Source organism: Schistocerca americana, chromosome 9, assembly GCF_021461395.2.
Source record: "Schistocerca americana isolate TAMUIC-IGC-003095 chromosome 9, iqSchAmer2.1, whole genome shotgun sequence".
Lineage (NCBI taxonomy): Eukaryota > Metazoa > Arthropoda > Insecta > Orthoptera > Acrididae > Schistocerca > Schistocerca americana.
This window is the reverse complement of record NC_060127.1, coordinates 65554270-65582224: the sequence shown is the minus strand read 5'-3', so window position 1 is coordinate 65582224 and position 27955 is coordinate 65554270. Positions and strand designations below refer to the sequence as shown.

The window sequence follows — 27955 nt, the reverse complement described above, 5'->3', positions numbered from 1 at the left end:
TTCCTTCTTTGGAAGACGCTGTTGCATCCACCTAAATAACAATCGAGGTGAACTCAGTGTGACAAGCACTGCGGTCTCGTACAGTGGATGTGTAGTCTGAACCACCTGAGTGAGACATTTTGCCATGAAAGTGAGCAAATGCGTTCTTCAGTCAAATGTCTAATCACAGAGATTATTTGTAATTCATAGGTCATTAATTCTTAATTGTCAAAATTGAAATGAAACATTTTTAACTGAAAATGTGAGAATTTTTTTCCCCATCAAACTGAGAAAAGTTATTTTACCACATCAGTTACCTTACAAAAATTCCTGTTCCTTCCCTTCTGCACTGTTCAGTTTTTAGCAATTTTTCACATCATTAAACTGTGACACCTATAACATTATACTTTCTTGAGAATGCTGTTCACCCGTCTAGCCAGCCTCTCTAATTTCTCTAGCTGCCATCATTTCTCCCATTGTTCAGCAGATTCTGGATGATGTACAGGCATTGTTTAAAACACAGAATGTTGTTGTTGATGTTGTCATCATCCTCATCTCTGCCTAACTACTGTGACCTACTACCACCTGAAACTGCCAGGATTCATGTTACTATCATCATTGATTATTACAACTAAAGGATTACAATTAAGTTTAAATTTTCTCCCCGACTGTTACTAATTTAATGACACCCGTATTGGCTCCTAAGAAGGAGAAAAACTGATAGACTTTATTTACTGTCCCAAACACTCACTCGGACAGAGGACCATTGCTTTGCCTTCCAGAGAGAGAAGAGGAGGTACAGGGGACCGGGGAACAGAGGAGAGGAGAATTCTCAACTGCAGGAACGGCGCGCAGGCAGGCACCGAGCAACGAGCGAGAAAGCAGACGTGACGACACTTACGCGCGAGTGCTTAAGCTTGTTGGCGGCCCTGTTTACCTGGACCCCCAGGCGGTGGTGCGTGTGGCGTGACGTCTGCTTGACGAGTGCGCAAATCAGCTCCGACTGGAGCTCCGGCATGTCGAGGCACTGCTGGAGAGCATTCTGGGCCAGCACCACGTGGTAGTCGATGCCCGCGCTGTCCAGCGCCACCGAGATGAACAGCTGGCATGACTGCAACATCGACAGCAGACATGCAGTCAGCCTCATGCCGACTACTGTGACTGGTAACAATTTTACCTGCTTATCACTCTGGTCAGTACTTACCCACAGCAGGTGCAGCTCACAGCAGATACCACAACATGGTACAGAATTTGGCAAAATTAAATTTAGGATATTTCCCAAATACATTAATATTGTGAAAATTTCTGTGGCCTAGTTATCCAGAAATGAGTGAATGTGTGTTAGAACAAATGTATTGCATAGTGTGACAATAATATGAACAGTTAGTAGAAGTCTAGCTAGATATCACTCATGAAAGAACACCAGGTTGTAAACTAGTACACGTTTCTCTAGAATAAACGAAAGTGATATTTTTATTGAAGGTGGAGGGGGGAGAAAGAAAAGGGAAGGGAAGATGATATCAGCTGCATTGAGACTTTATGCGGAATCGGCAGTGACGAGTGAAAATGTGCACTAGACTTTGACTTGAACCGAGGATCTCCCACTTTCTAGACAGTTGCGTTAATCACTCCACCAGCAAGACACATTGTTTATTGCAACTGCATGGACTACCTTGGCACATTCTGCAGCTGATCCATATTTCCACCTAGCATCACCTCTCCGCAGCCGTATCCATGGTTGCTGATTTTAGATTCCTGCAGGGGGTAAAAGATACTGTGCATCCAAATGAAGGTTATGGATTCATTGCCCATCAAGGCGAATCATTTATATGAATGTATGGCTATTTTCGACATGTCTGGAAGAGTAGACACCACATATTCATATAATAAATCGAGGTATTAATGAGGTAACAAAGAAACTAACAATCTGATTAAAGAAAGGAAGAGAAAGTAAGAAAAATACATAATTATTTGATTATCTGTGAATCTGAATGGTGAAAGCAGAGCTGCTACAGTTGGATACAAAATTCACATCGAATTGAATATAAATTATCTACTGTTCAAAGGCTCCAGAAGGAGGAATCAAATAATAGCAAGCCTGTGTCTCAGCATTTTCATTGGATCCCAGATGCACAGTGACACCTTTCATTGATAAAATCATATAAAAATAATGTTAATATCAGACATTTTGTCATGAGCTGTCTGTGGTTGAAGCTTACAGATTCAAGGTATTTTTTACTGACAATACACCACCTTCAGCCACAATGTTTTATTATTCTCTGCAAGTTTAGCATGTTTTGAAATTACAACTACATTTCCATGCAATAGATTGATTTTTTTGGGTGTTACATCTGCTTTCGATTGACACCTAGTAGTAATGAAAAACACAGCTATTCCAAATCATTCACTGAATTTGAATTTCATGACATCAGCTGCAATGGATATAAGTGTATTACCCAATCATCACAAGTAAAAAATTGTGCTGTGCTGTTACTTGAACCCAGATTTCTGCTATCCAAGCACTCGTCTTAATCACTTCAGCTATCCATGCATGCCTCCTGGCCCAACCAAAAGCCCAAATGTCACAGTCCATGTTCTTATACCATAGTCTTATGTACATCTCCTTTTTTAAGCTTGTAACATAACTTGATTCCCATTTAGGGAGAATGACACTGCCAGCATGAACTTTCATATGTCACAACTGTGTAATACATCTATTCCCACTGCAGCTAATGTCTTGAAATTCACATTCAATGAATAATTTGGAATAACATTTCATACAGCTGCTAACTGTCAAATCATATGTACGAAATAGGTTCCATAAGTTTCTGGTCTGACCTCAAATACAAGTGTGAAGGTTAAAATGCCTTGAAGGGAAGCTAGCAACATCTGTCAGTAGATGCACACATGAATTGCAGCCTGCTACTAGCCTCAGTTAAATGGTGACACTCACTTGAGTGAGACGTTTCTTGCTGCTGTGTTGCAACAGACAAAATCGAATATTGTGCAGTGATGAAGTTTCAGACAAAAGAAGGATCTGCACCAGTTGAAATCAAAGTCTGTTTGGATGGTATTTATGATGCTTCCGCTGCATACTCCACAGTGAAGGAATGATATAAATAGTTCCGTCCAGGCAGAGAGAGCATTGCTGATGATTCACATGTTGGTTGACCTGTTGAGGTGGTGACCGAGGAAACCATGATTATTGTTGAAAGTGAAGTTCTGAGTGACAGTTGGTTGAAACTCAAGGAAACAGCATCAAGATTAAGTCACCTAAAAATAACCATTCTCTGGATCATGCATGATCATTTGTACATGAGAAAGGTCAGTGCAAGATGGGTGCCTAGGCTTCTCTCTGCACTGCAGAAGAAGCAGCGCGTGACTTGTTGCACCATGTTTTCGGAGCTGTGCCATGGCAATCAGAAAGAAGTGCTGGAATTCATTGTTACAGGGGATGGAAATATGGTTCTTTACTATGATCCTCAGTCAACAAGAGAAGCTCTCGGATGGTGTAAACCAGGTGAAGCTCCACCAGTTCACAAAGAAGGTCATGGCAACAATCGTCTGGGATTCCAGAGGAATTAGTTGATTTCAAGAAAGGAATAGCACTGTGAATGAACAACACTGTGCTTCACTTCTGCACAAACAACACAACTCTATTAAACTGAAGAGGCAAAGAAGGCTTCTCCATGACATGCACCAGTACACATGGTGGCAACTGTGAAGGGTACAATAATGGAATGTGGCTTCCAGGAGATTGACCACCAATCCTGCAGTCCAGATCTAGCCTCAAGTGACAACTGTCTCTTCCTCAAACAAGAGAAAGATCTTCAAGGAAGGAAATTTGATGATGATAATGAAGTGAAAGCTGCTGTAATAGGACATTTTGCCAATAAAAAATCATATTACTTTCCAAAGTTGTTAATTCACAGATGTGAAAAGTGTATTGAAATAAAGGGTGATTACATTGAAAAGTAGCATCACTGTTTTATTTTTACAGCTTTAAAAATGTGTCAGTCCAGAAACTTTTGGAACATACTCCGTAAGTTTCATAAGCTGAACAGGGCATATGATGATAAAAATGTCTTGATTCCCTCTGGCGGTGTCATTCTGTCCAAGTGGGAATCGGGTAATGTGAGATTACACAGAGAGACATACATAAGACTATATAAGAATGTCTTTGTATATCCATATTTAAATTGGATGATGATGGGACATCAGCTTGTATAATTTTTATTAAAAATGAAACTCCTCCAGCTGTACTTAAGATTTCATATTTATTTGGCTACCAGTTATGACATTGCGTAAACGCCATCTTCAGGCCCATACACTTTGATGATCTCATTTGTGTGTCACTGAGTACTAGAAGTCCGTGGTGAAACCAATACGTACTCCACATGGATGGCGGGCAGTAACTAGTGCCAAAACAACACTAGTTATTGCCCGCCGTCCATGTGGAGCACGTATTGGTCTCACCGTGGTCTTCTAAAGTGCGCATCATTTATGTTGGCGGCCGAGTTTAGGTTCGTTCTGTGCATCTGACGCCACAAAACACAGTCAGCCAATGAACAGAGAACGACGTTGCCAGAACTCGACTGCAGTGCAGAGCATGGACGAGTGTCTTCAGTTTTAGAAACGTTCAGTCATAAATAAAGTAATAGAACAAAAGCAATGTCTTGATAGCAGACTTTCTTTTATAGAAAGTTTGGAAAAAGGATTCTTTATACCAATTGCTTCATATTCTATTAATTAATTAAACCAAACAAGCAATAAGACTCCTAATTCAGGCGATAGCAAGGAAAGGTGTTTGTATCAATCTCACGAACCGCTTTTTCACATTAAAGAACAGCGGTAATTGTTTATTTCCTATTGTACTTCAACGAAGCGTGAGTAATTCATAGTTATCCCAACAGCGTTTGTCAGTATTTTGCGTGACGTGTTAGAGGCCTCATGGCATGCTGTAGTCGGACGAGATGCGATAGTGTAATGGTTAAGGTGTTTGGCTACTATGCGAAAGGTTATGAGTTCAAACCTTGTGCGATACTTAATATTTTCATTATTTAAAAACAATATCAAAGTGCCTTTCTTCACGAATTATATTCGTTTGAATGCAATTTTTTGTAATTTCTAGTGCTTTGTCTCTTCATTAACCCTTTTGCTGTTGCAAACACGTGCTCTCCGCATTCCGCGCTGTGCGCGATTTTGTCATCACTGCACTGCTCGCATGTGCAGACACATGATGTTCCCACTGCTTTGACACACTTATTATTCGATTTCACAAAAACTATTTGGCCCAAAAATTTGATTTTTACACGTCTTCTTGACTGATACCTTCCCCCCATAAATGACTTAATTTTGTTTCGATGATCAACGCAGTTATTATGCAGCATTAAATGTAGTAAACCATTGCACGAAATTTTGAAGAGTTTCCAGAGGTATAAGTCCATAGTGTATACTTTCCGTATGGTCGATTTTAGTTGCCACAATGTTGAGAATGAAATGTGGAGAAGATACCTAAATTTCATATAAAATTTACTGTATAACAATATCTCATTTAAGTACCACATAGGTGTCGTATGTAATATTGAGAAATATTCCGTCTTTCGTGACTGTAATAAAAGTTTTATTTACACCGGATGGGTTTGGCTTTATTTTAAAGCACTTCAATCAATGAAAGGTATGGCACATACACAATGGTACTCATGTTCTCTTTCTTGTTTTTGTTCCACAGTCGCAGTTTTACCAATGGTACTGAAATATATTCCTCTTCTGCAACTGTAATAAGCGACTTATTTATACCAGACGCGTTTCTCTCTTTTGAAGCATCTTCAGTGGACAGTATTTTGTCTCCTCCATTGCCAAATCACCTTTCGTAGTTTTGTGCTGCGGTAACACAATATTCAACGTTTGTGTTGGCTGATCAGTGTTTTAGCAAAAAAATGATGTTTGTGTGTGCCACACACAAAAATTATATTTGACATAGCTCAGAGCACTTCACTGATAGATGGGACATTCAAGTCCTAATGTTTTTGTAAGTCCACAGTTTTGTTTAATGTATTTTGTGTACTTCCTATTGATTGATTGAAGTGCTTTAAAATAAAGCCAAACGTGCTCAGTGTAAATAAAACTTTTGTTACAGTCGCAAAAGACGGAATATTTCTCAATATTACATACGACACCTATGTGGTACTTAAATGAGATATTGTTATACAGTAAATTTTATATGAAATTTAGGTATCTTGTCCACATTTCATTCTCAACATTGTGGCAACTAAAATCGATCATACGGAAAGTGTACTCTATGGACTATTACCTCTGCAAACTCTTCAAAATTTCGTGCAATGGTTTACTATATTTAATGCTGCATAAAAACTGTGTTCAACATCGAAACAAAATTAAATCATTTATGGGGGGAAGGTATCAGTCAAGAAGATGTGTAAAAATCTATTTTTTGGGCCAAATAGTTTTTGTGGAATCGAATGATAAGAGTGTCAAAGCAGTCGAAACACAATGTGTCTGCACAGGCAAGCAGTGCAGTGACAAAATCGCGCACAGCGCGGAATGCAGGGAGGAAGTCTTTGTAGTAACGAAAGGGTTAATGCGGCCGTGGTGGCTTTATTTCATGAACTGCATGCTCCCCCCTAAACGTAAGCTTGCGAACCATGTGGCGCTGCTTCTATTGGCGCGTACGTCGTGTGCAACTGGCAACGCAGCAATCTCCCGCGTCTGGGCGGGCATGCGCGAGCCGCCAAGATAAAAGAATTGAACTATAGTACTCAGCCACACACAACTGATATCATCAAAGTGTATGGGCCTGAAGATGGCGTTGACGCAACATCGAAACTAGTAGCCAAATAAATATGAAATCTTAAGTACAGCTGGAGGAGTTTCATTTTTAATAAAAACATAAGAATGTGGACTGTGATATGTGGAGATTTGGACCGGGCTGGGAAGTGTGCATGGATAGCCAGAGAGGTTAAGGTGACCACTCATAATTAGTAGGACATCTGGATTCAAGTCTCATACTTTCATACGTCACTGGGGGGGATAACACATCTACCCTGATGTGACAAAAGTCATGGTATATCAATATCCACAGGTGGCAGTATTATTGCATATGTAAAGTATTAAGTGCAGTTCATTAGTGGAGCTGTCATTTGTACTCTGGTGATTCATGCGAAAAGGCGTCCGACACGATTACGGTTGCACAACAGGAATTAACAGACTCTGAATGCGGAATGGCAATCAGAGGTAGATGCATGGGGCATTCCACTTAATAAATCATTAGGGAATTCAGTATTCTGAGATCTACAGTGTCAAGAGTGTGCTGAGAATACTACATTTCAGGCATTAACTCTCACCGTGGACGACACAGTAGCTGACAGTCTTCACTTAATGACTGGAAGCAGCAGCATTTGCATATAGTTATCAGTGCAAACAGACAAGCAACACTGCATGAAATAACTGCAGAAACCAATGTGGGAGGTACGTCAAACATATCCGTTAGGACAGTGTGGCAAAATTTGGTGTTAATTGACTATGGTAGCAAATGACTAACACGAGTCGCTCTGCGACCAGCATGACACTGACTGCATAGCCTCGCCTGGGTTCGTGAACATACTGGTTGGACACTAGACAGTTGGAAAACTGCGGCCTGATCAGATGATTCCCAGCTTAAGTTGGTGAGAGCTGATGGTGGGGGTTCGAGTGTGGCGCGTACTCCACGAATCCGTGGACCCAAGTTGTCAACAAGGCACTGTGCGAACTGGTGGTGGCTCCATAATAGTGTGGGCTGTGTTTACATGGAATGGACTGGATTCTCTGGTCCAACTGAACTGATCATTGACTGGAAATGGTTGTGTTCGGCTACTTGGAGATTGTTTGCAGCCATTCATGGACTTCATGTTCGCAAACCACAATAGAATTTTTATGGAAGACAATATGTCATGCCACTGGGTCACAACTGTTTGCAATTGGTTTAAAGAACATTTACAACAGTTCAGGCGAATGATTTGGCCACCCAGATTGGCCAATATAAATCTCATCAAACATTTTTGGAACATAATTGAGAGGTCAGTTCATGCACAAAATCCTGCACTGGCAACACTTTCACAATTAGGGACAGATATAGAGGCAGCATGGCTCAATATCTCTGTCAGAGGCTTCCAACAACTGTTGAGTCTATGCCATGTCGAGCTGCCACATTAAGCCAGACAAGAGGAGGTCCAACATGACTGGGAGGTATCCTGTGACTTTTGTGTCACCTCAGTGTACACCCACTACAACTTACATCATGAAATTCACATTCAGTGAATAATTTGGAATAGTGTTCCATACCTCCCAGCTGCTAATCATCGAATCACATGTAAGAATAACACATTTGTTTGTGTTATGGGCAAAGTGTGTCAGATAAAAATAATGAACAAGTAATTAGTGGTTACCAACATCTGGGCACATGATCATTGCCATCCTCAGTGAGCAACATTTACATTTGCACTTACACTTCCAACAAGTCAATTCAGCTAGCCAAAACAACGCAACATATAAAATTCAGTAGAACTTGCCTCATAAATTGTTTAATACGCACCTATGAATTGATAGCTCTGCAAAATTATATAAATGCAAATAAATAAAGAAATTGTTTATAACTGACCACAAGCTGTGGGTTTGATATGAAATTTGTTCCTTTTAATGTAAACTTTGTGTGCTCATGCACAAGCCCAAATATGAGCACACTATGAACAGCACCATAGAAAAAGTCAAATAATGGAAATTCTGCATTGGTATATCAACAATATTAGGAAAAAGATAATTGCTACTCATCATAATGACAACACACTGAATTGCAGACAGGTACAATGAAAAGAATGTGACACATTTAGCTTTTGGCCAAATCCTTCCTCAGAAAAGAAGACACACACGTATGCACACACACACACACACACACACACACACACACACACACACCCATTCATATGAGCAAGCAGAGATGGCATGCTTGCTTGCATGAATACGTGTGTTTTCTTTTCAAAGGGTTTGGATGAAACCTAAATGTATAACAGTCTTTTCATTGTGCCTGCCAGCAACTCAATGTGTCATCTTTATGGTGAGTAGCAATCTAACTATTGTAAAAGTGACAGGAATAATGGGACATTTGCTACTAGAATAAATCCTTGAATCATGAATTGTCATCTGGATCACAGAGGACAGTAATAATTATGTTAAATTATTTGAAGTATAACTGCAAATGTGGAAGTTTTTCATCATAATACAAGACAAACATTTTATGGCCAACTGATAACAGTCACTAATAAATCCTCACTCATTCTTTAATTTTGTGTGACGCATTTTCCTAGTAACATTTATAACTGTGTCTGAAATGAATTAAATGCACTGAAATGTAACGAATCAATCGATCAGGATGGAATCGATGAGAATGCAGTATATGAAATGATATCATTTCAGACTGTTCTTATGTGCATAACTTGCAACATAATGACCCTCCAATGTAATGCACAATATATTTATTTAATAACAGCACCACCCATGGAATGCTAGGTGATAAATTGAAGCACATGTTGCCCCCAAAAATGTTCATAGAGTCCTTGAATGTGGGAGCTCTGCAAATTGTTGAACGTACACAGATACCTAGAATATCAAGACTGAAGACAGCAGACTATTAGTAAAAATATTCCTAAGATAAAAGGAGGGGGGTAGTCCTAGCTTTCCTTCTCCAAGGGAGAAAAGAAGGGGAACTGGTATGGTTCTGAGGTGAGGGATTACTCACCCCCCCCCCCCCCCCAAAGAAAAAAAAAGAACCCTCGTTTCTCCACTGAAGAGGGAACCTGTCACAAAAGAGAAGAGTACTCTTTACATTTCTATTTATTTTTGTGTGTTTCTATTTGTTGTACCGGGGCCTTCACCCAAGTACTTGCTGGCATGTCTGCCCCTTTGTGAGTCTGACAATCTCCTAAAATATTTGCTATTCCTCCTGAAACACACAGTACAGCTATTTTCAAGTGGACAAGTCACATGAGATCGAACCACAACTTGAGTGTCTAATTATGTAATGTTATATATAAAAACAAAGATGAGGTGACTTACCGAACAAAAGCGCTGGCAGGTCGATAGATACACAAACAAACACAAACATACACACAAAATTCAAGCTTTCGCAACAAACTGTTGCCTCATCAGGAAAGAGGGAAGGAGAGGGAAAGACGAAAGGATGTGGGTTTTAAGGGAGAGGGTAAGGAGTCATTCCAATCCCGGGAGCAGAAAGACTTACCTTAGGGGGAAAAAAGGACAGGTATACACTAGCACACGCACATATCCACCCACACATACAGACACAAGCAGACATATTTAAAGACAAAAGACCTTTTGTCTTTAAATATGTCCGCTTGTGTCTGTATGTGTGGATGGATATGTGCGTGTGTGCTAGTGTATACCTGTCCTTTTTTCCCCCTAAGGTAAGTCTTTCCGCTCCCGGGATTGGAATGACTCCTTACCCTCTCCCTTAAAACCCACATCCTTTCGTCTTTCCCTCTCCTTCCCTCTTTCCTGATGAGGCAACAGTTTGTTGCGAAAGCTTGAATTTTGTGTGTATGTTTGTGTTTGTTTGTGTATCTATCGACCTGCCAGCGCTTTTGTTCGGTAAGTCACCTCATCTTTGTTTTTATATATAATTTTTCCCACGTGGAATGTTTCCTTCCATTATATTAATTATGTAATGTCTCACACAACTGATCCATAAGTAAGCATGAGTCTTGCACAGTACATGTTCTTCATTCATTCCGATAAACAAACAAATTTTAGTGGTCATAATTACACAGTTATGGAATGTGCAATTAACTGCACGTCTAGATGCCCCGGTTAACATCTATGTACCATATGAGATACACTTGTCCACTCTTCCGCTTGATAATGACTAGTGACCAGTAGTGGTTTAAACATAAACATGCAGTTTCACCATAAGTAATGTCATTTTTCAAGAAAGAGATTTATTGACATGGGAATAACAAGATAGTTTTAAGTGTCATGGAATGATAGTAGTTATGTATTAAATCAAAAAGAATTCCAAACACACAAACACATACACACACACACACACACACACACACACACACACACACACACACACACAGAGAGAGAGAGAGAGAGAGAGAGAGAGAGAGAGAGAGAGAGAGAGAAACCCTTTCTGCTTTCACACAGAACACTGAACACCCTCACTGGTTGACCATATCACAAGTACTTTACTTTCATTTTTTAGAATGATGAGTCACCTTGAACAGCTTGATGGCCTCAGCCTGTATCGTCTCGGATGACAGCGTGGTCAGTGGTGAGGCGATGCACTCTTTGCTGTGCAGCAAATGCGGGTGCCTCCACAGCACGCAGTCTGCAAAACACCGAATGTCTTTCAAAGCCTCAGAGCATGAACTTATAATAATACTACACTGTGCATTCACAGTGATTAGAGACACATCTAAAAGCAATGTGTTTAAAAATTCACACTTCTTAAGTAACACATGCTGTTCAATAAAGGATTATTGAAATAACACAAGCAGGGGTTGAAAACATTAAGTGTCTCAGTACTTTCAGCACAGAGTAGTGTATTATGCATATTAACGGAAAACTGTATGCTGAAGGTCCATGATAGAAAATGGCAACTTCCTTTCACCTTCCTAGACTAAATATATGTTTCATTATGGAGAGAAATTTCCTCAATTTTTGAGACAGACAGCTGGGAACGAACAATGAAGCAATGGAGAGCCAGGGTTATTACCACAGCCCTGATGTCAGCCAAAAAAAAGGGCCTGTAGTGTCACCAATGTGTGCAAATGTCACAGCTGATATTCATAGCAGATGCAGTCAAGCCTAAACTAAAATGTTACAATCTAAAGTGTATCAGTAGTGTGATGTTAGTTTTGGAACCAACTAAGCCTTTAAGTAATTATATCACTGTGTTTTTGTTCATTTAATTATATTTATTGTTGTATTAAGCTGCCACACCTAATGCCATAATAAAACAATCTGTGGCTGAATAAATAGTCTGGCTCTTATAGGGCACATCTTTAATGGATTGGCAAGTTTTGCTGAGCAAACCAGCGTCCAGTTATCCAGATTTAAGTTTTCTGTGATTTCTTTAAATTGTTCCTGGTAAACGCCAGGACAGTTCGTTTGAACCATTCTTGACGCAATGTGTGCCTGTGCTCTGTCTCTAATGGTCTTGATGTTGACAGGATGTTAAGCCTATTCTTCCTTCCCTCTTCCTCTTGAAGTGGGTTGGTGACAAACAGGCCAAGCTGTGTTTTGTGAAATCTCTGATTGTGGAATAAGTGTAGATTCTTGTATAGATTTCCCTTCTCCATAAACCACATACGTGAATAGAATACATCTTCCATGATCTAGAATACACTGAGATTAGCAATATAAGTCTACAATCGTTTGTATATTTTCATTGAACTGCTCCGTGAACTTCATTACCCCACTGACGTACAGCAATCTGCTGGCAGAAGTGGGACATTTTTCTTTGGCTTAATCTCTGTAGAATGTCATAGGTATGTCACCTGGTTGATGATAAAATTAAAGTTGCTGGTTTATGAATTACTATGCAATACTTTTTGAGACAAGAAATGAAATAACTTTTATGCACTTCACCTCCCCGCGCCCCTTCCTTGCTAAGGAACACCCTTTCCCGTTTTCCTATTGAGACCATATTACAGACAAATCATTTTTTCACACAATAGAACAAAATCTCAATGACTGGAAAACAGGAATTATAGCACCATTGGTTAAGAAAGAAAGACAAAGAAGTGCACCAATTACTGAAAAATTACACTGCTATCACATTGCCTTGTTGTAATTGAAAAAATCAGAGAACAGAGACTCAGAAAAGGCCTAGAACATGAACTTGAGGAACAACAGCATGGATTCTGAAGTAAGAGGGTAACAACAGACCTCATTTTTTCCCTCTGTCAGTTAATGGATAAATATTGAGGAAAAGGAAAGGATCTGATAACAGTGTTCCTGGATTTGGAAAAAGCATATGACAGTGTACCAAGGGGTAAAATATGGATATGCTTGAGAAAACATAATGTCCCTAGTAATGGGACACCCTCCTCTAAAATTAACTTTTTTTTTATAGAAGTAGTCGATACCAAGTAACTTATATAGGTGAACATTATCTCAGCTCTTTAACTATACGAATTTAATGTGATTTTGTATATGATGTATTACATTTCAGACTAAAATGTATAAAACGAAATTAATTTGTCACAATCAATATGTACTAATGGTTAAAATTACTCATCTTTTAGAAATATCTGAAATTACAAAATATCTGGCATTCTTAAAAATTCCTATTACTAATTGCACAATCTGATGATATTTATTAAATTTGTTTCTGGATTTATTTATAAAATAATGACATAACTTCTTCTTCCATCAAGAAAGTTTGTAAACTCTTTAGTTTTGTAAATTCTTTGGAATGTTGTTAGTATTGTAGAATGTAAGTAATAGTAAGCATGCCTCTGATGGAATTGGATGTATTTTTATGATTGACACTAACAATGTGATTTGTGATATTATAGAAGTGGAAATTGTAAGCACGGCGTGATATTGAAAAATGTGACACAGAATAAAATTCAAGAGTAAGACAGGCAAATCTTTATCAGTTATTTAGTCAACTGGAATCCACAAAATCAAAATTTCAGCCTCCAGAATGTACCCCTAGACACAAGAACTGCAGCCAGCAACAAGAGAAAATGAAGAAAAGTAAAAAGTTTTTTATTTTGTATATCTTACGCCTCTCGGAGCTTTTGAAACTTTTCCAGAGACAGAGAAATTTAATGGTGATGTGTGGGAGGGTAAGATTACATCCTGATTCATTAATTAAAAAAGTTCAGATACTGTATGAAGATTGTGAGAGCAGTCTACAAGCAGGAGGTGGAAGATCAAAACAGTTTAAGACAAAGAAAGGTATTCAGCACTGACTTTCCCATTACTCTTTTTTACTCTTATGGACATAATCCTGAAAAAAAATCAAATGAATATAAGGGCACAGTTGGCCAGGAGGCCCCATCTGGAGAAGTTCGGCCGCCAAGTGCACGTCTTATTTCAGTCAACATCACATTGGGCGACTTGCATGCCAGTGATGAGTATGAAATGATGAGGATAACACAACACCCAGTACACGAGCGGAAAAAATCTCCAACACGGCTGGGAATCGAACCTGGGCCCGCTACACTGTAGGCCAGCACATTACCACCCAGCTAAGCTTTTGGACACAATCATGAAAGAAATTAAGGAAGTAGAAAATGATGATCTCAATGCTTTTGCTTTTTCTAATGACATCACTATTTGGGAAGAGACAGAAATAGAGATTCAGAGGATGCTGGATTATTGGAATAAAAAATTTAAAGAATTCAAGTTGACTGAGAGTAAGAGTAAGATAGTGGGAATGAAGATGAGTAGCTGGGGCACCCACACCTTGTAAGATCATACTGGAAGGAGAGAAGGCCGAATGCGTGAAAAGTTTTGAGTATCTCAGCAGTGTCATATCAAATGATGGAAGTGCCAAACTAGAAGTCTTAAATAGATTAGCAAAAGGATTCTACTTCTTCCACTAAGTAGGAAATCTAATCTGGAATAAAGGTGTTCTTTAAGAGCTAAGCAGACCAAGTATAAAATGTACCTCCTGCAAATCACGTTGTATAGTCTGGAGACCTGTGCCATAAATAAGAGAGTCAGATACATGCTTGTGAAATGAAATTCCTTAGGTCAGCTCTACGTTTGATGCAGAGGAGAGAAAAATATATACCAGGACAGAAATCAATGGAGATACATCATTCACAAAGCTCCTACCCGGCTCACTGGAACGAATTCCTGATGGTGATGATGTTGATGAAAACCAAGTTGGGGAGAGGCAGGGGATAGTACAGAAGTATATATGAAACATGTAAAATATGTGTTATTCTAACAACTAACTAACTAGCAAATAGCCAGAGGCACACAGAGGAAGTGGAGGTAGGGTCACTCACTGGGATCCCCGTCAGTCTCCATCAGCTTCTGGACGAGCTGCTCGTACTGCGTGCCGGCGCTCGGGCCCCCGCCAGACACCACAGTCAGGTGGTACATCCACTGGTCCTGTGTGGAACAATGCAAAACACAAAACACACTTGTCAGCAAAATCTGTACCTCACTATTTATCTGACAAAAGGGGGGCACAACACTGGGATCATGGATTTATTTCAAATATTGTACACCTTTAGTAGGCCATTAAAACAACATAATGTGCAAATATTAATGTGCACTATTCTGGCAATTCCGAGAAAATTGCAAGAGAAGTTTTACACGTACATTATGTAACTGATGTATCTGTGCATAGGTGCCGGCCATAAGAAGTCAATGTTGTCGAGTGGTTAGTGTTCGTACTTTGCGAGAGGTTCGTGGATGAGTAGACGGTTCAAATTGTCATGAAATTCGTTCTCTGCAGCAGTCGCAGAACAGGGAGTCACCTTAATTTTTGTGGTTAAAATGTGTATTTTCTGTGATATTCAAAAATTTTGCATCTACACTATTTATTCTTGCTACATTAACAACATCTCACCGCTACACAGGTTAAATGCCAAATGGGGTCTGCCTGTGTGTCTGCAGCTCAAAGCATCAAGGTGCAAAGCAGTTCTTGGTACCTTACCAGATTGAATGTAGAAGGAATTTCACAAATCACAACAGGCATACATTTTCATGAAAACTCTATGCATTTCTTCATTTTTTTTGTGGACAGTTATAAATATGTTTGTTCTAATAATTAAATTTAATTAAAAATTGTAAGACAAAAATTCACTAAAACTTCATGCAAATACATATGGTTTCATTTAATCATATTACTTCTCAAATGTCATATAAATTAAATAATGTGACCAGTGATGAAAAAAATATAGATTACGAAATATAAGGCGATCCATCTTCTCATACACGGTCATCTTATGGAGTTCGAATGATAGCAACTAGACCATTATGAACTGTAATGTCTGGCACCTACGCACAGATACATAAGCCACATAATAGATGCATAAAACTTCTCTTAAAATTTTCTCAGAATTTCCACCTCACTACCTGCACATTATGTTGTTATAATGGCCTACTAAAGATGTACAAAGTTTGAAGTAATTCTGTGATCCCATCATCAGGGCCTCCCCTTGTGAGCTCGATTCCTCGTCAGTAGAACTGGAGGTGACCTCCAAATGGTGCTGTGTCTGTTGACTCTGCTCAGTATACAATACAGTATGTGAAGTAAAACAAAGCTGCAACTTTCAAAGTAGTGCGTACAAATGGAACAAAGACGTACAGTCAGTGGAATCACCTTATCATTAACTGCCTCCAATGTTACCAAAGCTAGAACCAAAGCAAAAAGCAAGAAAAGTAAGAGTTACAACAATACAGTACTATCAATAGATACATATAAAATCAAAAGCAACACAGTAGCTAGCATGTTAAATTACCAGCTCCTTCTTTTCACACACATGTGGATTCCTCTCATCCTGGCCCTGACTGACCTGTCCTCCCTTTCTAACTGTGCCCAACTTGTTCCCTCTCTCCTTCTCGAGGACAGAGAACCGACTCGTGGAGATAACATGTTGGACCTACCGATAACAAACAGACCCGAACTTTTCGACTCTGTATGAACAGAACAGGGAATCAGTGATCATAAGGCTGTTGCAGCATCCCTGAATATGGAAGTTAGTAGGAATATAAAAAAAGGGAGGAAGGTTTCTCTGTGTAGCAAGAGTAATAGAAGGCGGATTTCAGACTACCTAACAAATCAAAACGAAAATTTCTGTTCTGACACTGACAATGTTGAGTGTTTATGGAAAAAGTTCAAGGCAATCGTAAAATGCGTTTTAGACAGGTACGTGCCGAGTAAAACTGTGAGGGACGGGAAAATCCCACCATGGTAAAACAACAAAGTTAGGAAACTACTGCGAAAGCAAAGAGAGCTTCACGCTAAGTTTAAACGCAGCCAAAACCTCTCAGACAAACAGAAGCTAAACGATGTCAAAGTTAGCGTAAGGAGGGCTATGCGTGAAGCGTTCAGTGAATTCGAAAGTAAAATTCTATATACTGACTTGACAGAAAATCCTAGGAAGTTCTGGTCTTACGTTAAATCAGTAAGTGGCTCAAAACAGCATATCCAGACACTCCGGGATGATGATGGCATTCAAACAGAGGATGACACACGTAAAGCTGAAATACTAAACACCTTTTTCCAAACCTGTTTCACAGAGGAAGACCGCACTGCAGTTCCTTCTCTAAATCCTCGCACAAACGAAAAAATCGCTGACATCGAAATAAGTGTCCAAGGAATAGAAAAGCAACTGGAATCACTCAACAGAGGAAAGTCCACTGGACCTGATGAGATACCAATTCGATTCTACACAGAGTACGCGAAAGAACTTACCCCCCTTCTAACAGCCATGTACCACACGTCTCTAGAGGAACGGAAGGTTCCAAATGATTGGAAAAGAGCACAGGTAGTCCCAGTCTTCAAGAAGGGTCGTCGAGCAGATGTGCAAAACTATGGACCTATATCTCTGACGTCGATCTGTTGTAGAATTTTAGAACATGTTTTTTGCTCGAGTATCATGTCGTTTTTGGAAACCCAGAATCTACTATGTAGGAATCAACATGGATTCTGGAAACAGCGATCGTGTGAGACCCAACTCGCTTTATTTGTTCATGAGACCCAGAAAATATTAGATACAGGCTCCCAGGTAGATGCTATATTTCTTGACTTCCGGAAGGCGTTCGATACAGTTCCGCACTGTCGCCTGATAAACAAAATAAGAGCCTACGGAATATCAGACCAGCTGTGTGGCTGGATTGAAGAGTTTTTAGCAAACAGAACATAGCATGTTGTTATCAATGGAGAGACATCTACAGATGTTAAAGTAACCTCTGGCGTGCCACAGGAGAGTGTTATGGGACCATTACTTTTCACAATATATGTAAATGACCTAGTAGATAGTGTCGGAAGTCCCATGCGGCTTTTCGCGGATGATGCTGTAGTATACAGAGAAGTTGCAGCATTAGAAAACTGTAGCGAAATGCAGGAAGATCTGCAGCGGATAGGCAACTGACCCTTAACATAGACAAACGTAATGTATTGCGAATACATAGAAAGAAGGATCCTTTATTGTATGATTATATGATAGCGGAACAAACACTGGTAGCAGTTACTTCTGTAAAATATCTGGGAGTATGCGTGCGGAACGATTTGAAGTGGAATGATCATATAAAATTAATTGTTGGTAAGGCGGGTACCAGGTTGAGATTCATTGGGAGAGTGCTTAGAAAATGTAGTCCATCAACAAAGGAGATGGCTTACAAAAGTCATTCGACCTATACTTGAGTATTGCTCATCAGTGTGGGATCCGTACCAGATCGGGTTGACGGAGGAGATAGAGAAGATCCAAAGAAGAGCGGCGAGTTTTGTCACAGGGTTATTTGGTAACCGTGATAGCGTTACAGAGATGTTTAACAAACTCAAGTGGCAGACTCTGCAAGAGAGGTGCTCTCCATCGCGGTGTAGCTTGCTCGCCAGGTTTCGAGAGGATGCATTTCTGGATGAGGTATCGAATATATTGCTTTCCCCTACTTATACCTACTGAGGAGATCACGAATGTAAAATTAGAGAGATTAGAGCACACACGGAGGCTTTCAGACAGTCGTTTTTCCTGCGAACCATACGCGACTGGAACAGGAAAGGGAGGTAATGACAGTGGCACGTAAAGTGCCCTCCGCCACACACTGTTGGGTGGCTTCCGGAGTATAAATGTAGATGAAGATGTAGAAGGAACTAGTAATTCCATAAGACAAGACAGTTTCAGCTGCTTTTAGTGTGTGGACCCTTTAATGTACAAGTTTTAAATATGGGTGTTTTGAAACACGGTTGTGTACAATGCCAGCAGAGGTCAGGCCTAACCTATCTTACATACAACACTGGTAACCTCGAGGACCATTTGCATCGTAGCCGCTACCGAACATTTTGTGTACTCTGCTTTGGTGCAAGCTGCGACACCAAATATAAATTCTAAGTTATCCTGTGTTCTCCCATAGCCAGTCAACAATGGCACTTTCCCATACACTAAACCACAAATATTCTGTGAAATAGAGAAAGTAAGAGAAAGGGACATCCAGGATCAAGTGTTAGGTTATTTCATGACTCGTGCCTGTATAGCTCAGTTGGTAAATGCATCATATGTAAAAGATGAGGTTTCTAGTTTGAGTCCTGATGCAGCACACATTTTTAACCTTCTTCTAGCAAGGTTCAGGAACACTGTAACTCTGCTGCAGAGTGAATGACTCCGTGAGAGTTGACACATCTCCACAAGGCTGCTGCATCATTGAAATTCTTATAGCCCTTAGAAAATAGCCTGTCCTGGCAATGCACCCCCTGCTTGCTTACAACATTTAGACCATACACTGCACAGAGCTGATAAATTTCAACTGATACTAGGTTCAGTGAGTTCAAAATGTCACAGCTGGTGAAAGGAGGAATCAAACTGTCATTTTTGGGATGTACAAAAGCCATACTGCAAACACTCCCGATGTGCCAATGGTCGCATCCTAAATCTTTCATGTGCACTCACCTGCTTCTCACAAAAAATAGGAAGTTATCTTTTAGCTATTTGAAAAATTTACTTTCTGGATAATTCTGGTCATAGGCCACAAATATATCAGTAACAGCCACATTAGTTTCACAAATTTCTTTCTACAGCAGAAAAATTGACTGCTGTGCCAGCTAACCTTCTCTTGCTTGCTGGGCACGAGCAGGTACGTCGGTCCCTGGTGCGACGGGAAAATCCCGACAGTGAGGTCGGATGGACCCGGCTGCCCGTCGGGGTCGCGATCCTCACTGTCGGAGTCTGACACGTGGTCCACCTCCTCGACGCGGGCGTCACGCATGTTGATCTGCCCCATCGGATTCTTAAAACAGAATGAAAGTGCAACACTTCTGAAACCTGTGAAACTCAAAATGGTCATTTTCTTAATGTGATATTCTTTTGTTTCAAACAAAATAACACAGTCATAACAACATAATTATATGAACATGGAATCTGCAGCTGGATATATATTATGTAGATTGAAGGTGGAGGGGAGAGGAAGGCACATGTCTGGAAGAACAGACACCACACATTCATATAACTGATTCATCTTGATGGACAATGAATCCACAACCTTCAGTGTGGATGTACAGTATCGTTTGACTTCTGGTGGGAATCTAAAAGTTAGTGAGCATGGAGGACATGGACAGGGACAGCATATTGGTGGCACTAGGTGGGAGTCTGGGTCTACTGAGGAGCGTGCTTAGATAGTCCATGCATTTTCGATAAACACAAGTCTCCAGATGGCGCAATGGTTAACGCAACTGCCTTGTACGCAGGTTTGAGTCCCTGTCTGGCATGCATTTTCACTCACTGCCACTGATTCCGCATCAAGTCCCGATGCATATGATATTGTAAGTTCCCTCCCTTTCCTTTCCTTTCTCCCCCCTCCACCTTCAATTTATGTAACAAAATAATTCTTTGAAATTATTTCTGAAAATGTTTTATTCTACAATATAACTGGCCACAGAAATTCAACACGTATTTCAAAAGAATTGTTTGCGATTCTACATGAAAATATAAACTGATGATGGTAAATACTGCACACAAATATCCGAATTAATGTGTATCCAAGACTGCATGGGTAATCGTAACACACGGATTATCTGAAATAGAATTTTTTACAAGAATCTACTGTTTACCATATTAACAAACATGCTACACATCATTTCTGAAAGCCCACTGAATTACTTATGGACCGGAAACAAGGAATGAAAATTATTGATACTTAGCTCCAAGGGATTGGCAAATTCATCGACAGGAAACGGGCTGCAAAAAGTTACCAGGTCAGGGCCCCTGCACTTAACTCAAGATAAAATGGGAAACAAAACAAAAATTTCACAAAAGTGCAACAGTGGAATTGAGTTCTCACTTGTCTTATACTACTACAATGTGGGTCTTGTACAAGACAGTGTATTCTAAACAAAAATATTAATTTTTATTGTAACAGAATACTTTAGGCATCATTTATTTTTCCAAAAATTGTTGAACTATCCACAGATAAACCGCAAACTGAATATTCCACACCCAGATAATTGGGAGCTTGCTGTAGTTGTCACTTGCCCAGAGATTAAGGTTACAGAAACTTTGTTTTGTACACAGTTCTGAGAGATCAGAATGTATTATTTCAAAGAGAGTAATGACAGTGTGCAGTATTCTAATGGAAATATAAAATTGTAATTGTGGATCAACTCACAGTGTCACCGGGTGACTTGAAGTAGAGGAACATTTTACCGATGAGGACACACCAGCAGCGCTTGGCATGTCCATTCTTCACTTTGGTCAGCCAGCCCTGCACCGTCGGCTTCTGGTCTTCCCGGCCCAGGAGCAGCTTTGTAGCATTGCGGCGCTGCACATTCTGCCACAAAATAAGTTAATTCACTTTTTAGTTTACAAGTATAATTCAAAAATTTATTGTTTTATAATAAAATGAGTAAATTAATTCTGAATTAAGAAATAATTCATTTGTGTTTACTAGGATGTAATTACTAATCAGGCATATACCTATACTGATTTACAATTCCATGGCTTTGTGCAGTGTTAATGTTGATCAAGAATTATAGCTGAGAACTATCATATATTACATTAGTACAGAAATTCTTATTACAATTCTACAGCAAACATCCCAGTGCAAGTGTTTTACTCTAGCATCACAACTTCAAATAAGTTGAAAATTGCCTGGAAGGTGGTAGAAAAGTTTTGTGGACTCTTTTCACAAAGTGAATGGGTACACTTTGTAATTAATCTGGGCTCTGAAAAAGGGGTTCAGGTACTCAACTTATTTTGGTAATCAGAAGTATATTGTCACATTTGTATGTTATGTCTGATATTCTCTATGTGACTAAAATGAAAATTTGTTTGAGAGAACCATAAAATACAAGAAGACAGACTGGCTGCAAGTGTTTACCTTCAGAAGGCAAAACTCCAATCCCTGCTGATAGATATATTTAAAATTAGAAAAATAATACCTATCTCGTGGAACTGTTAGTTCCTTCCTTTGGAAAAAAAAGGGGTATATGATCTGGAGAAGGTTAGAACTGGGGGATGGTTGCCACACCGCCCAAGTTCAGAGAATCGCATCTGTTACAAGGACAAAGATGAAACAAGACAGGTGAAAGATAGCATACAGGCAAGCACAGTGTCAGCTGCAGTCCATAGATGACAGGAGGACAGAAGAGTGGTAAAGAAGGCAGAAGAGGTAGAGAAATGAGAAGTAAAACAAATAACACACTTAAAAATTGAAGGAGAGTGGAAAAGGTGAAACCTGCTTCTTGTCAAAAATTTGTGAACCCATCTGAATGGGATGATGAATTGTGAGTAACAAAATGTGTGACATATATGATTGTAGCTATTGATTGTGCTGACTTAGAAGCTTATATTTTGCACTACCACAGCATCATAGACCTCAATACATCAACCCAGTCCTAAGAAAAAGATTTCTTAGGCTACAGCTAGATGGATGGACAGACAGTCTGATAACATAGGCAAAAAAGAAAAAATTTCTGGTGTGATATAATTACAGATAAACATTTTCATACTTTTCCTCTAGTTTTATTGTAAAAGCTTGCTACTCACCAAATTTCATGTTTCTAGATCAATGGGAGATACCCTAAAGCTTTCAATGAGTGAGTTTGCAAGTACAGTAAAACTTCGTTAACATGAATCCAAAGGAACCGAAAAATCAGGAGTTCATGTTAAAAAAATTCGTGTTAAGTGAAAAACACAGATTTTAATAGGTACACATGTACAGCAGTACACTAATGTGTAATACACTACACTATCAATCACATTATTGTAGACTTATAACACTATAAAGTGATTGTAAAATGCAAGTACTCACAAATTATGTATATTACTTTTTTGGAGAAAATTCAGTCATGGTTTGCTGACGTTCATGGGAACAATAATATTTTGTAATTTCACAACCAATTGTAATGATAGCATCCGTAAACCCAGCAGTGACGTCGGATGTTGAAGCGAACCGTTCTAAACAGTCCAAGGCTGTAAACATCTCCTGACAGGTAGGTGGAATGGTATCTGCATTCTCTTCCTCTTCACTTTCTTCTGATGGCCCTTCTTGCACGTCATTCACAGCTTTTGGCACATCTGATTACATAGTAGCACATACGACAACATCATCATCTACACTAATGAATTCTTCGAACCTAATCCCAGGGTTCACAATGTCCTGCAGAACTGTCCATTCATCAGGTGAAGTGGCATCTTCTAACTCGTGGACATCTTCAGTGTTGGTCTGTCTCCAAGTTCTGTTAAAGCACTTCCCTATATGATGTGGCGATACTGAGTTCCAGGCTGCTGCGATTCCAATTTGGGGTTGCACTATTGTTTTCAGAAGCACGAACTGCAGCTCTTACAAGTTGCTTACGATAAGCTCTCTTTATGAGAGACATTGTGCCTTGGTCCAAAGGCTGAAGGTGGCTTGTGGCATTGGGTGGAAAAAACTGAACCTTTGTGTTGGATAGGCTCAGATCATGAACATTATGAGCAGTACATCTGTCCGATGTAAGAAGAACATGTCTATTTTGAGCAACCATTCGACTGTTGAAACGAAGAAGCTACTTGCGAAATGATGTGCCATCGACCCAAGCTTTCTTGTGATGAGAGTAGATACAAGGTAAAGTGTCTATATTTATGTTTTTATAACAATGTGGTTTCTTGGATGTACCGATAGCCCAGGGATGAAACTTCTCACTGCCATCAGCATTACAGCACAGTACAACAGTCACACGTTGTTTGCTTCATGCTCCACCATGACACTTGTCACCTTTTATCCCCAGGGTGTGATTTGGAAAAAGATTGTAGAAAAATCCAGTTTCATCCATGTTAAACACATCACACGAGGCGTACTTTTCCCTCACTCGGTTGAATTCATGCAACCAGCTGTTCGCACTTTCTTCATCAACTTTTGTACAGATGAAACTGCATGTCTCTCTTGGAACCGATACAACCAACCAGCAGAACAATGGAAGTCTTTGATGCCCATATCTTTAGCAATATCATTTGCTTTTGACTGAATCACAGGGCCAGTCAAAGGTATGTTAGATACTCATAGTAGTTACAGATGAAACTAGCATAGTTGTAAATAGGAATGGAATATATTACATAATATAAATTATTTAGCCAATAGAGAACAGGAAACAAATTAAGACTTAACTGCAATAAAACACACAGCATACAGTTTCTGACATAGAATTCTAATAAAAGGTGGTCAAATATTCAGTGAAGTCTCACTTTCTGACCAGAGTGGCTGGAGATAGCATTCACCTGTGTGTGACGTGTTCTTGGTTATGTGAATGTGGGTTTTCTTTTCTGAAGAAGGCTGGGCCGAAAGCCCAATGTGTAATGATCTTTCCATTGTGCCTGTCTGCAGTTAATGGTGAGTATCTCTCTCTTCCTTTCATAGCGTTGTTGTTATTCTAATCCTGACTTTCCTCTGTCTGATTTTGTCGGTAAAGTCGAACATTTTAAATTCTTAGGACAGAGGATAGGTAGAAGACTTTCAAGAAAGTATCATTTTCATGATCTTTTGCAGAAACTGAATGTTGCTATCTTCAGTATGAGAATGATCTCCACTGTTTTCGACACCAAAATGCGTAGTCTTGTTTACATTGCTTATTTTCACTCTATAATTTTGTGTGTTGTTATATTTTGAGGCAGACCTGTGCTCTAACAGCGAATTTCTTAGCTCAGAAAAGTTGGTCGTGCAGATCTGCAGTGTCCATTTGTGAACTTCATGCAGGTCGTTGTTCAGGTGTCAGAAATACAGCAACTGTGCCAGCCCTATACACAAATTCCATCAACGGATTTGTTGCTGGCAGTATTGAGTCATTCAGAAGAAACTGCAGCATTTATTCAGTGAACATGATATGGAAAAACTATACACTCTCAGATAATACTTGTGTGTACACTGTACAAACAGAAGTGTGCTGTTCAGAAGGTTTCATTTTAAATATGCTTCCAGTAGAATTGAAAAACTTGAGTGATAACTCCAAGTCTTCAAATATGAGCTGATGGTTTCTTTTGTAGCACATTCCTTCTATTTTGCAGCAGAGTTAGTAGATGACACTGCTGCTTTCAAAGGTGGCCCTGCATCTGACAGGATAAGATAAGCCTATGACAGGACTCAAGTAGGAAGTGCTGGGTGGGTGGATTGGGGTATGACCCCTGTGGCAAGGAGTTGGGACTGGGAGTGGCATACGGCTGGACTAGGATGTTGTCAGTCAGGTGGGTGGCGGAATACCACTTTAAGAGAGAAAGGGGGTCGTTGGAAGGATCTCAGGTAGGATTTCCCTCATTTCATGGGCGCCGCTCACTGGCTCCGACAAATGTACCTTACATGCCTAGTCTGTGTACCTGCCATCTCCCTCCCACATTTCTAGTCAGCAGTTGACAAACTGGCTGCCTCCCTCCAAGCCACTAGCCACCAACCCCCGATCCCCAACCCCCTGCCTCCTGTCTCTCTCTCTCTCTCTCTCTCCCTCTACTCATCTCAACTGACACTCTCCCCTCCCTCCCCCAAATGCAGCCTAGGCTACTGCCCTATATTCAGTGCTGGCACTGTTCGACTATCTGGTGCTGTGTAGAAGCTAGACAAGTGTGTGTGTGTGCGCGTGTGTGTGTGTGTGTGTGTGTGTGTGTGTTTTGTTCTAGCTCAAAAATAGATTACACTGAAAGCTAGAAAGTTTTCTTTCTTTTAGTGTATGCCTATCAATGACTCAACACTCCTGCTTTTTGGTGAGTGGTCTCCTTTAATCTCTCTTATTCATCTTTACTTCTTACTTCTGCCAACCAACCACTTCTCTCTTTTCATCTTTACTTATCACTCTGACTTCTATGATTTCTGGACTGAAGTTGGTGCAATGCTTAGCAATGTGCTGTCTTTGATCTCCTGCTCTCAATGTCAACTCCCCTTCATCTTTGTCATTACATCATCTGTGTGAGCTGTGCTAACCTATCCCCTCTCTACTCCCTGACGAAGGAACAAACAGTTTCAAAAGCTTCAGTTAAAAATATAGTGAGAATTTGGTTGCAATGGGGTCTTGTATTCTCCACAACTGCACAGTTTTGGCTGTGTAGCCATTTTTCAGTAGTTGTCTGAATCACACACCAGGTGTTAAAACATCAAATGCCTTTTGTTGCACAGCTACAACTGCACAAAAGTTGTGGATGAAAATAATAATAATAATAATATGAATATAATAGGGAAACATTCCACGTGGGAAAAATATATTTAAAAACAAAGATGATGTGACTTACCATACGAAAGCGCTGGCAGGTCGATAGAAACACAAACAAACACATGCATACACACAAAATTGAATTATATATATATATATTTTAAATATATTTTTCCCATGTGGAATTTTGTGTGTATGTATGTGTTTGTTTGTGTTTCTATCGACCTGCCAGCGCTTTCGTATGGTAAGTCACATCATCTTTGTTTTTAATAATAATAATAGTTTAATCCAGACAATGAGAGAAAGTGTAGGAGAAAATATAGTGAGAAAGTTGTAAGCACAGTATATTTGTTGCGTTGCTCATATCAGTTACCTTAAAAAAATACATTAACTAAAATAATTGTCTTGGACTTTAGTGCACATGATAAACTCATTTTACAGCATCAGTGCAAAGACACACAATTGTTTACATCCGTACATACAGCTGAAATAATCTCTTGTGCACCGGTTAGTTTGTAACAAAACTTGCCATCCCCCTCACCTGTAGAACTCGGATCCAATCCTCCATGGTGGCAATGGAGTCAGCCGTGAGGTAGTACGTCTTTTTCCCGGTGGAAATCTCAAACGTGGCAGCACCTTCGGCCCTGGTGATTCGGCACACTTCGTCGAGGACAATCTGACCCTGCGGTTTCCTGTTGACATCATTCTGAAAACAGAAAAAACAGTATTTAAAAAAAATGTTACACAGTGCTTTCATTTGAACATCTAAATTAAACTTGCTAATATATTGCCGCCAACATTAGATATTAATTGTTTTCTCCATTATTTCACTTATGACACACTACAGTTTCACATTTGTCAAAAACAGTTGTGTTAAGAGAGCAGGTCAAGCTGGTTTACAATGATTTACTGGTCATTCACTACAGGTGTACATTATGTGTCTGCCCTCTTCATTACTTACATTTCCATCATCAATCATAAGAAAGAAAACAACATTTGTTGCTCGTTCGTACTTTCACATAAGTATATTATGAGAAGATTAGTGAGATTTAAGGCATTTGAAGGATGGTCAGTCAATTTTGTCTCAATTCCATTCACAAATAAAACATGAAATAGAAAGAAAATTGCTGGTAGAGAGTACAGTTTTTTAGTGTATTTGACATGGTTTGCAGAAGACGAGGGTAGATATTTTTTATTTTGTTTTTTAAAATTTGTTTGCAAATATATTTGCAACTTCCTCTAGATTCTTCAACAGAACTATGAACTGGCAAAAACAACTGCACCTTTACAAGTTTAATACTTTTGTGATTCAAGCCCTAGCCCTCAGAAAAGCTGTGGAAAAGTGTATAACCGTGCCCATTAAAGACGGTGAAAGTTGTTACATTTTTGTGCTGTAAGAACCCAGACTAAAAAATAAAAAGTTCAGATATTTATCTCAGCTTTGCAACAGAGAAGAGCCACTTTATTATTCCAAAACATATCACACAGCACTAAGCATCCTTTAACAAAAAAAACTCTTTCAACAGAATACTAAAGGTACGTTGAAAGACTGGACAGCAGTTTATTGCAAACAAAAGGCTCATAATTATGATAACACACAACTACAGAGAA

At 39.5% G+C, this 27955-nt stretch overlaps 1 protein-coding gene across 1 annotated transcript in view; it reads right to left on the bottom strand.

Moving 5' to 3' along the window:
• The window catches only part of LOC124550940 (uncharacterized protein CG43867), a 396962-nt gene that overhangs the window by 86001 nt on the left and 283006 nt on the right, over window positions 1-27955 (bottom strand). The window contains exons 11-16 of the mRNA XM_047125748.1: window positions 26886-27050; window positions 21343-21504; window positions 19789-19968; window positions 15021-15126; window positions 11265-11377; window positions 917-1090 (exon numbers count right to left, since the gene is read on the bottom strand). Coding sequence (XP_046981704.1) covers window positions 917-1090; window positions 11265-11377; window positions 15021-15126; window positions 19789-19968; window positions 21343-21504; window positions 26886-27050 — 900 coding nt within the window. The remainder of the gene's footprint in view (window positions 1-916; window positions 1091-11264; window positions 11378-15020; window positions 15127-19788; window positions 19969-21342; window positions 21505-26885; window positions 27051-27955) is intronic.